Below are 11285 nucleotides of genomic sequence, written 5' to 3'. Positions count from 1 at the left end.
TGTTCCTAATTAATAACCTAATATTATTATTTTATTTAAATTGAATTTAAAGAGAGATACAGTAATAATTGTAATATATTTCTAACTTCTGAGTTATTAACAAATAACAATAATAGGTATAATATAGTCTAAAATATTTATAATATATATTGTATATCATAATAATAATTAAATACTCGTATTAATAATATTATAAAAGTTCAATATTATCGAAAAAAAAACTTTATCAACATACCACAATAAATACTAAAATTACATAGATGAATTTAATAGCTACCTATGTACAAAATACAAAAAAATATACTTAATTAAATAAAATATACGTAATGATATAGGCTGACCTACGCTCAGAATAGTTTTTCGTATAATATGTACCTACAATGAAATATCATTAAATAAATTATTGGAATTCAAATTTAACAAACCCATACATAGATTCATTCAATATCTTATGCAGAGCAGTACCTATTTGCATACTATTTTGATATTGTAATTATTAAAGTAATTTATATATTACTATTAGTATAACAGTAGATTGATTTTATTTTTCAAAAAATGTTTTATTTATTATTTGTTGGTTTCAATATAAACTACACATAACAGCTTATTTTTGGTTCAAGTTATAGCTATTAAAATTCAATAATAATTTATAAATTGCCAACTACAAAATAAGTTACAAATTATGTGATCTCGACAAATTTTGTGAACATTTAAATTTCAAAAGCTTAAAGAAATTTTTGCCTTTTTTAATATTTTTAAATAGCTATAGTAAAATTGTACATGAGAGCTCCGAGCTTGTATTAAATTAATAAGTTTTTTGATCTAAGAAGCAAAATGTTTCGATAAAAATTTAAAAATTTATAAATTTTCTCATGTCAATACAAATAGTTGAAAAGGAGTTAAAATATTACTAAAATAAAATATTATTAATTAACATATATATAAAATGCAAAAAAAATCATTTTTAAAAATATCGATATCGATTTTTTTTTAAACTGCAGGTGTTGAGAAAATTTCTGTTTTTTAAATTTTTAGTTTGTTCTAACTAAATTTTGATTATTTTGAAAAACACTGGAAACTTCTATTTTGACGTCTTAAAAATACATATTACCTATATACTAAATTCAGAAACCGCTCACAGTTAAATATCGAAGAATATTTTTATTGTTTTAAACATCTTATCATACATATTATTATGTACCATATAACATATAAGGTAGGTACACACATAATCATTATAAAATCAATAATAAATTCATCGCTCTGCTCAGAACTTTGAACGAGTACATTGAATATACTTAAGAAATAAAATACATAACAATGACATTTTTAATAATAGTAATACTTAGACAAGATTCACATAATTATAGCACTAGGATTAGCATTTTTCAATACTTGATACTAGTTGTTGATATTGGGTCCATATAGGCTTTAATTTTATGCATACTGTTCCACCTCCGCGTTCCCCCTGGTGTTCCTAAATCATTAACATTTATATGTTAAATAATACAAATGTATTTTTATTTTTTATATTATAGTAGTTAAAACTTAAAATATAAGCATACAGCTCGATTTATGTCACCAATGCAAGTCCAGTGTACAGAACTCTCCTCAGTCACAGCCCATTTGGAATGATCCAAGGATGACTTGAATGATACATCATTCAACCCTTTTATTTTATTCATGGTCAACGACTGAATGTTCATAGTCCTTAAAACCATTATTATTTGGCAAAATTAATCTAACTACCCATTTAGTGCATTATTTCAACATCAATTTACTTGTATTGACCAGAACATGCCGACTTTAATTTGTCACGAGAATTCAACCAAGTCTCTGTGTACAGATTTGACTGTGCCTCTTGTGTGATAAAGTCTTCATATAAATCTACAACAATTAACAGATAACTTACAGCTGTTTGATAAAATAAACAGTTTTTTATTAAATACAAGAAAAATATTTTTCTACTGACTGCTATAGTGCTATTCCGATATTATAGTATTTTTATTCCGTATGTAAGTATCTTAATAATGTAGTGTCTTAACTTTTAAATACTTATATTGTAACATAATAGGTAGCCCATATAGATACGTGCCAAGTTTACCTTTTCCAAAGTGCCTGCTCTTAGCAATGGACGAGAACTCTACGCCCTCAATAGAGAGAAGAGTCTGTAACCTTGGTTCATCATTTTTCACTTTTGGCATTTTGTGCGGCAGAGTGGCGTTATACAAACCCGGGTACGTGGATTTCAGATCACCTCCGAAGTGACTGCCGTATATCATCACCTCGTTTTTGATTAATTGATCGCCTGCAGGGTCGATAACACATATACAGTTAATAACACTCAGTCACCGCCCAAACATGTTATGATACTATGATAGAAATGTGTATTGTGTAAGTATAGATACTCACCTACCTTATCCAGTTCCGCAGCCTTCATGGACATGCACAGAAAACTTTGGCCGTTTTTAACACCGGTGTTGGGATACATGTACGTATTGTTTTGGTAAGGTAGCTGCGGAAATAAGGGCACGCTGTGCACTAACCATAAACCCGAACTGCTTTCGGCTACCACTACACCTTTGGAGTGGCCCTTCGAGGACGACACTGGACCGTTTGTCGGTTCATCGTTATATACCATCCATATTATCGACTACAAAATACACAGATGTATTGGTGTAGCTATACTGAATATGTATATATATATTGTATTTAATCGAAATCCAAAAGTATCTATAGCTTTAGGTTTCGGGGGTGACTGAAACGTGTAATTTATACAATTCAAGACATAATAATTAAATAAAAGGATGGCGACACTTGACAGTTCACGTCTTCTCCTCAAATCTGATATCACACGTGCGTATAATATATTAACTGAAAACTCTAGGATAGGTAGTAAAACTCATCATATAAACATAAAATGGAGATACAAAGTGAAAAATCCTAAAAATCATTTGGAAACAGCAAAATGGTAAAATCTTATTGATTTCTGAACCTTATCTCCTGGAAAATATATTTTAAAAGTATTCTATACACGTAATGAATCATAGAATTCCTGAGAAATTTTCTGATAGTATAAACTTTGATCGCATACTCAATAATAAAAGATTATTGAGTAATATTTTCAAAATAAAAACATATAGACAATTATATAAGTGGTGTTTTTAAATACCAGAATCCAATTATAATTAATTATTATGACGATCACCAAATCATCCTTTTAAACTTTGTATTTGTAAGACCTATGCCTAAAACGGCTGAAATATATATTTAAGTTATTGGTTCACGTTTAACTACGAAACTTTATTCAATAAATAAAGATGAATATAATATAATAATTATTATTGTATTGCTAAGAAAATTACCTCGTTATAAGCTTTATCGGTCGTGTACATCTGGGATACCGTGTGTCCGATAGCTGACTTTTCGGTTATGATCCCTGTAAAGTATGTCCACTCCTGGTTCTTTGCGTCCATATAGACGTAAACGGTTCCATCCGACAAGTCCGAATCGAGTTTTGGCAGTTTGATAGCCGTAAACCTATTTTCAACAAATTAAAATAAATGAGTATAATAAGAAATAATATATCATAGTTTCGAAAAAATGTTTTATTAGTTTGTATTTGCATAATTAAGGTTTTTAGTTTGTACAATGGTACATACATAAAGACAAACACATCCGTATTAGTATATTACATATATATTACACAGTACTACAGTGTATTATTTATTGAGTATAGCTTAATTTTAATAATTGATAATGATTTTTACTTCAACCGCGGGATAGTGTAGGTACATGTGAAATACTGCACTATCCGCCACCCTATTGTCAACAGATCAAAATGATCAAATCGTGTATTTTCATCGATATTTAATAGTTTAATACGGAAAGGAATTATTACATGCACACGCTATATTAGTGCCGGATAAACAGCCGGTGCAAGCTGTGCATTGCACCGGGGGTCCCGATATTATCTGTATTAAACATCAAGTACCATAAAATAAAATAGATATTTGGTGAAATTTTTTCTGTTTTATTTAAATGGTGTATTGGATTTTGGTTTGGAACTATTTTGAATTTATTCCTATGGTTGATTATGTATACCTTACTCAAGACGTTTTAATGAAACTCGGTTTGGATATTAAAAAATGTCGAGGCCATGGTTACGACGGAGCTTCTGTGATGAGCGGAGCACATTCAGAACGCAAATAAGGATAAAACATATTGTACTATCAGCCAGGTATGTCCATTGCTGGTTGCTGTAGCAATAATTTAATTCTAGTTATTTCGGATGCAGCAGAGTGTCACAATAAAATAAAAATCTTTTTTCAAACTTTTAAAACTCTGTTCAATTTTTTTACCAGTAATATCTCAATCTCAAGACCTCAAAATGGGTTTTATCAGCTTTAGCTCAAGATTTTGGCAATAAAGTAAAAAAAAAAAAACTCATAATGTTGAAAAGAACGTTTATCTGGTATAGTAATTTTAAATATAGAGAAATAATGGACCAAAACTCTAAGTATTGAAAAAATAATTGAAAATTTTGCCAACACAAAATCAAGGAAAAAATATAAAAATTTAAAAAAATTTACTTGCTTTATTTACATTTGAAAATATATTCAGCTAGTATACATGTGTTATATTTAATAAATATATTATTTGTAAGCTATTTGCTTTGCACAGCATTCCCATAAATATTTATGTAATAAATAATAATTATGTTAAATAAATAATTTATTAAATATTATATTACATTATTACCCATAAAAGTATGTTAAAATATAGTTATAAATTTATAATGCAATTTAATTTATAGTAAAAATATAAAGGAAAAAATACTGTACGGTAAATTTTTTTTATGGGGAACCCTACATTTTCTTTTGTATCAGGACCTCAGAGTTAAAGATCCGGCACTTCACACTATTGTAATAAATTATACTAGATATAATAATTAAAAACATAATCGGTTTTATTTACCAGTCAACCGGTTTTCCATTCGAATCTTTACATTGTAATCGGTCGCATAATGCCACCCCAATGACGGTCATCGAGACGACCACAAATATCGAAAATGCTCGTTCCATGTTGTAACAACTAACAAAACAATTATTTCGAAAGTACTACACTGGCGACTTCAGCAATAAGACCAGCAATATAATGTTTTTTAATAAACATTTTATAAAAATAGAATAAGTTTAAACAAAGTACTAATATATTATAGTAAGTTATATAATATTATGCCTATAGCCTATAGGTAATAAAAAATAAAAAGTTAAAGTGAAAAGTAAAACAAAATAAAATAAAATATTTTAGACACACATTACACGTATATGACTTACGTGTAAAATAGAAAACTTATCAGTATAATTGCCTACATAAAATTTGTATACCTAATCATTAACGTTAATATAAAAAAAGACAAATTAATATAATAAAAAGATTAGCATTAAATTTAAAGTTCTTTTATAATTAGCAGCTGTTGCTTCAAAAAACAACATTACAGTGTTTAAAATTAAATCATGGCATAAAGGTGAAAATGAATTACCTGAAATTGTAGCACAGTACGGACAAGTTGACGTTGAATTCAATGTGCTACTGATCTGCTCATAGTTTATTCCTATGGAGGTCATTGAACATCCAAAACATAAAATCATATGTTACCACCAGTGGCGTGGTAAACGATGTTTGTTTAATGCAATTATATATAAGTGCTAAGATAAATCATTTTTAAAAATATAATCAATATTGATATTTTCCAAAAACAAGTGCTCAGAAAAAATTTTTGTTGATTCTTACTAAATTTTGATTATTTAGAAAAACACTAGGAACTTTTATTTTGAACTCTTAAAAGTATATATTATCATTTTTTTGATACTATTTATACTAAATCGAGGATCAACTCAAAGTTAAACATCAAACATTTTTTTTATTTTTTTTCAACTTCTTATTGTATATATTATTACACAGATAATCATTATAAAATCAATAATAAATTCATCGCTCTGCTCAGAACTTTGAACGAGTACATTGAATATACTTAAGAAATAAAATACATAACAATGACATTTTTAATAATAAAAATACTTAGACAAAATCCACATAATTATAGCACTAGGATTTACATTTTTCAATACTTGATACTAGTTGTTTATATTGATTCCATACAGGCATTAATTTTATGCATACTGTTCCACCTCCACGTATCTCCTGGTGTTCCTAAAACCATGAACATTTGAATGTTAAATAATACTGATGTATTTTTATTTTTTATAGTATATTATTTAAGATATAAGCATACAGCTCGATTTATGTCACCAATGCAAGTCCAGTGTACAGAACTCTTCCCAGTCACAACCCATTTGGAATGATCCAAGGATGACTTGTACCATACATTATTCAACCCTTTAATGTTCTTCATGGCCAGCGACTCAATGTTCATAGTCCTTAAAACCATTATTATTAAGGCAAAATTAATCTAACTATGTACTTAGTGCATTATTTCTACATCAACTTACTTGTAGTGACCAGAACATGACGAATTTAAGGAACCAGGCGAATTCAACCAAGTCTCTGTGTATACATTTGACTGTGCCATCTGTGTGATTAAGTCTTCATATAAATCTACAACAATTAACAGATAATAACTTACAGTTGTATGATGAAATAAACAATTTTATTTAAATACAAGAAAATCATTATTACTACTGACTGATATTCCGATTATAGTATTTTTATTTCGTATATAAATATGTCAACAATGTGTTTTGACTTTTAAATACCTACATTGTAACATAATAGGTAGCTCATATAAATACGTGCAAAGTTTACCTTTTCCAAAGTGCCTGCTCTTAGCAATGGACAAGAACTCTACGCCCTCGGCAGAGCGAAGAGGCTGTAACCTCACTTCATATTTTTTCACTCTTGGAGTTTTGTGCGGCAGAGTGGCGTTGTACAAACCCGGGTACGTGGATTTCAGATCACCTCCGAAGTGACTGCCGTATACCAACACCTCGTTTTTGATTAACTGATTGCCTGCAGGATCGATAAAATAATTAATTAATACTCAGTCACCGTCCAAACATGTTATGATAGATGTGTTTAGATACTCACCTACTTTATCCAGTTCGTCAGCCATCATGGACATGCACAGAAAACTTTGGCCGTATTTTACACCGGTTTTGGGATACGTATACGAATTGTTGTTTTGGTAAGGTAACTGTGGGAATAAGGGCACGCTGTGCACTAGCCATAAACCCGAACTGTTGTCGGCTACCACAGTACCTTTGGAGTGACCCTTCGTTAATGTTACTGGACCGTTAGTCGGTTCATCGTTGTATACGATCCACATTATCGACTACAAAATATACGGATGTATTGGTATAGCTATAATTTATATTGTATATAATCGAAATCTACAAGTATCTATAGCTTTAGGTTTCGGGGGTGACTGAAACGTGTAATTGATACAATTCAAGACATAATAATCAAATGAAAAGGATGGTGACACTTGCAGACAGTTGACGTAGGTATTCTCCTCAAATCTAAACGTATATATAATCTACGTATATAATCTAAACTCATACAATTGATGCGATTATTTATCGATAACATATTACTTATTAGTATAGTACAGTAAGTTCTAAAATAGGTACCTATTTAGTATCTTAATGCTTACAATTTAAAGATACTAGATTCGTGTACTCGTATCAATATTATTATTTCGATTTCACAAAATGTTACCCATTGATGTAATTAATTAAAAATATTACACTAAGTGTAAAATAAGAGTTTCCATTTCATGAAATGGATAAAATATATGTCCATTTCATAAACTAAAATTTGACTTACACGATATGATCGTTGTTCATGAAATGGATATCCATTTCATGAAAAATACGATTACATTAAGTGGATGCGAGATGCGACATATATAATCGAAATTCGAAATTCACAGGTATCTATAGCTTTAGATCTCGGGGGTGACTGAAACGTGTAATTGATACAATTCAAGACATAATAATAATACTTTAATACGTATACGTATATACTATATATCATAGAAACCATGAGACATTTTCTAACAATTTAAATTTATTTAGATAATTCTAAATGTGTTTTTCAAATACCAGAATGTCAAGAATTCAATTATAATTAATTATTATGAATTATGATGATTGATGATGATGATATTCTCATCAAACTTTGTATTTGTAAGACTTATGCCTAAAACGGCTGAAATATGTATTTAAGTTATTGGTTCACGTTTAACTACGAAACTTTATTCAATAAATGTATATATAGAAGAAAATAATATAATAGTTATTACTGTATTTCTAAGAAAATTACTTCGTTATAGGCTTTGCTGGTCGTGTACATCTGGGATACCGTGTGTCCGATAGCTGACTTTTCGGTTATGATCCCTGTAAAGTATGTCCACTCCTGGTTCTTTGCGTCCATGTAGACGTAAACAGTCCCATCGGATAAATTTGACTTGAGATTTGGCAGCTTGATAGCCGTAAACCTATTTTTAACAAATTAAAATAAATGAATATAATAAGAAATTATAGGTTCGGGAAAATGTTTTATTAGTTTGTAATTGCATAATTAATGTTTTGTGTAGGTACACACATGATGACACACACATACATATTTAGTATATCACATATATTATATATTGTGTAAACTGTAAAGCATAATTGATAATGATTTTTACTTCAACCTATTGAACAGTGGCGGCGCCAGATATTTGTTATTGAGAGGGAGGGCGATACCGGGCGAAAATGTTTTCTGGTGTGGCATTTATATATGGCTACTCGATCACCCATTAATTTTTTTTGTACCATATTTTCAAGAATGTATTGCTAAAAATATGTTGGGTATAATATGTTATATTTATTTTCTAAATGAATAATCAAAAATATACCTTATTTATTATTATCAAGAATATACAACAGTAAAACTAAAAAAAGCAAATTTAATTTGAATATAACAGTCAAACTTAAAATAATATAACTTAAGTCTAAAAATTCTTTAAAGTAATATTTACTATTTTGTATATTAATAATGATTTACAATTTCTTTACTAATTTATATTTTTTTAACATTAAATTATAGGGGGCAAATGGAGGGGCAATCCTGTCAATCCTGGAAATCCTTTGTAAATCCGGTCCTCTGTGTATGGATAGTGTACATGTGAAATGCACTATCCGCCATCATATATTGTCAATAGATCAAATCATGTATTTCAACGATATTTAAGGATATCCTAGCGGATAGGAATTATTTCATATAAACACAAATATAATACATTATACAGGATATAATAATTACCAATTAAAAATGTAATCGGTTTTATTTACCAGTCAACCGGTTGTCCATTCGGATCTTTACATTGTAGTCGATCGCCTAATGCCACCACAATGACGGTCATCGAGACGACCATACATATCGAAAATGCTCGTTCCATCTTGTGACTAGACATTTATTTCAAAATTGTCACTCTGGCGTCTTCAGCAATAAGACCAACAAATGTATGCCTTTTTATAAACATTTTATAAAAATATAATAAGTTAAAACACAGTACAAATATGTAGGTAGCAGGTTATATAATATTATAACTATAGGTTAGAAAATCTTACGTTATTATCTGACATATAAAGATCAACAATTAACAATTACAGTGAAATTATATTACGGAATCTCACGATTGATAAAAAAATAATTGTTTTTCCACTGAATTAAATAAAAAGAGTTTGTAAAAATGAAGTTTCTTGTATAAGTTTTATTGGATCATGTCTACATTTCGGTAAAAATATTGCGATTCAATTTATTACGTATTATAATTTACCATATAATATTATTGTCTCAGATTATGAACTTGGTTGACGGTCAACGTTCCTTATCGCTTAAATAAATAATTATTAAATTGTATTGGCTTAAACCATTAATTATAGAATAGTCTATTCTATAATTAATGCTTAAACTAATTAAATACATCAGGGGCGTAAATAGGATTTTCTTGAGGAGGGGATATGAAATAGATTTTTAGTGTTTATATAAATTATATAATTATTATTAATCCCCCAATTCCCAAATATTTATATAATATTCATTATTATTCTTAATGCTGATATCTCGGCCCCAAATAGTCTTTCGTCACAAAATAAAATTCGGTATAGGCGTTTAGTTATTGCAACCTTTTAACTTCAGTTCCTCCGTTGTATAATAAGACATTTTATAATAATTTACACAGTCAATTTCACCATTTCTTAATTATATATAAAATAAATTTAAGTTTTCTAATTTTATACACAACTCATTGATGGATGGTCTTATTTTAACTTTGTTATTATTATTGTTTATAATATGTCATCGACTAAATATAGGCATATATATAATTAATCAATCGTCATGTTATTACTCACTTGTCACTCACAGCCCATATGCATGGGTGCATATAGAAAAGTTACAACCATGGACAACAGGACAACATAATTTAGTTGCCTCCATTTCCCCCCCACAAAAAAAAATTAAAAAATACAATTTGTGTATAAATTTACTTTTTATTAAACAACAAATAATACAATATTTAGAACTTTCGAGGAGCTCGTTTGGCAGCTAAAATATTAATACAATAATTATTATATATACTTACCTAATCAAGTTGTGTATGTATATAGTAAGTAAATATTGCTAATGTATTTTATATTATTCCTATTAAATATTCGATGTAAACTGTAAAGTAATTTTTTACTTTTTTTTATACTGAAAAAGACTGTTTATACAGTAGGTATTTGAATATATACTAAAAAAATTGCCAACAATGCTAACTTTACAATGATAGCCACCGCACCAGGGGTAGATGCCCCCATTTTCAAATGCCCGCTTTACAGTCTACATACGCTACTGCCTACAGCCCACAGGATAACAAAGTTATAAGTAACAACTGCACTGTTTAAACCCCGTCTTCAAAAAAAAAAAAAAATGTTTCGGAGGGAATTTATCTTCCATATCTCCCTCCACCATAAATACGCCACTGAAATACATGCTAAAATAATATAAAATAACAATGTTTTTTCAACACTGTAGCTGAAGTTGGCTACCAAGGTGGCAAGGTGTAGTTGGCAACTAAACCAAAATTTCTTAACTTGAAATTTACATCCAAAGTTATGAACATATTTTGATTATTTTTTTTTGAAAAAAATTTACTAGATCTTACATATACGACACATTTCTACTTTTTTTCATTATTAAAGGATTATAAATAATATTGAATTTGTTTTTTT

At 28.8% G+C, this 11285-nt stretch overlaps 2 protein-coding genes across 4 annotated transcripts; both read right to left on the bottom strand.

Annotated features, from left to right (window-relative positions):
- Positions 1-1141: 1141 nt before the first annotated feature.
- Positions 1142-5622, bottom strand: LOC132922323 (cell-death-related nuclease 7-like). Of its 3 annotated transcripts, XM_060985788.1 has the most exons (8): positions 5546-5622; positions 4978-5094; positions 3366-3540; positions 2413-2653; positions 2105-2308; positions 1782-1887; positions 1566-1710; positions 1142-1477 (listed from the first exon to the last, which is right to left on the bottom strand). In XM_060985788.1, exons 2-8 carry the CDS (start codon positions 5082-5084, stop codon positions 1379-1381), a joined length of 1077 nt encoding a protein of 358 aa, XP_060841771.1. In that variant the 5' UTR covers positions 5085-5094; positions 5546-5622; the 3' UTR covers positions 1142-1378. The 3 variants fall into 3 exon arrangements, with proteins under 3 accessions (XP_060841771.1, XP_060841772.1, XP_060841774.1); XM_060985789.1 differs by lacking the exon at positions 4978-5094; XM_060985791.1 differs by lacking the exons at positions 4978-5094; positions 5546-5622 and adding an exon at positions 4105-4257.
- Positions 5623-5906: 284 nt separating this feature from the next.
- On the bottom strand, positions 5907-9824 carry LOC132922732 (cell-death-related nuclease 7-like). The gene is made up of 8 exons (XM_060986398.1): positions 9639-9824; positions 9360-9536; positions 8347-8521; positions 7111-7354; positions 6829-7032; positions 6516-6621; positions 6299-6443; positions 5907-6216 (listed from the first exon to the last, which is right to left on the bottom strand). The coding sequence occupies exons 2-8, from the start codon at positions 9479-9481 to the stop codon at positions 6112-6114; spliced, it is 1101 nt and encodes a 366-aa protein (XP_060842381.1). The 5' UTR covers positions 9482-9536; positions 9639-9824; the 3' UTR covers positions 5907-6111.
- Between the last annotated feature and the right edge of the window lie 1461 nt (positions 9825-11285).

The sequence above is a fragment of the Rhopalosiphum padi genome, chromosome 2 (genome assembly GCF_020882245.1).
Source record: "Rhopalosiphum padi isolate XX-2018 chromosome 2, ASM2088224v1, whole genome shotgun sequence".
NCBI classification, from domain to species: domain Eukaryota; kingdom Metazoa; phylum Arthropoda; class Insecta; order Hemiptera; family Aphididae; genus Rhopalosiphum; species Rhopalosiphum padi.
The sequence above is the reverse complement of the archived record's forward strand: the minus strand, read 5'-3'. Positions and strand labels throughout refer to the sequence as shown.

Excerpts from the sequence above, each read along its gene's own strand:
- LOC132922323 (XM_060985788.1), bottom strand. The coding sequence starts at position 5,084 with ATGGAACGAGCATTTTCGATATTTGTGGTCGTCTCGATGACCGTCATT. Across the intron at positions 2,654-3,365 it reads CCGATAAAGCTTATAACGAG|TCGATAATATGGATGGTATA; the intron begins GTAATTTTCTTA and ends TGTATTTTGTAG. Across the intron at positions 1,711-1,781 it reads GCATGTTCTGGTCAATACAA|GACTATGAACATTCAGTCGT; the intron begins GTAAATTGATGT and ends AATGGTTTTAAG.
- LOC132922732 (XM_060986398.1), bottom strand. The coding sequence starts at position 9,481 with ATGTCTAGTCACAAGATGGAACGAGCATTTTCGATATGTATGGTCGTC. Across the intron at positions 7,033-7,110 it reads TGACGAACTGGATAAAGTAG|GCAATCAGTTAATCAAAAAC; the intron begins GTGAGTATCTAA and ends TCGATCCTGCAG. Across the intron at positions 6,444-6,515 it reads TCATGTTCTGGTCACTACAA|GACTATGAACATTGAGTCGC; the intron begins GTAAGTTGATGT and ends AATGGTTTTAAG.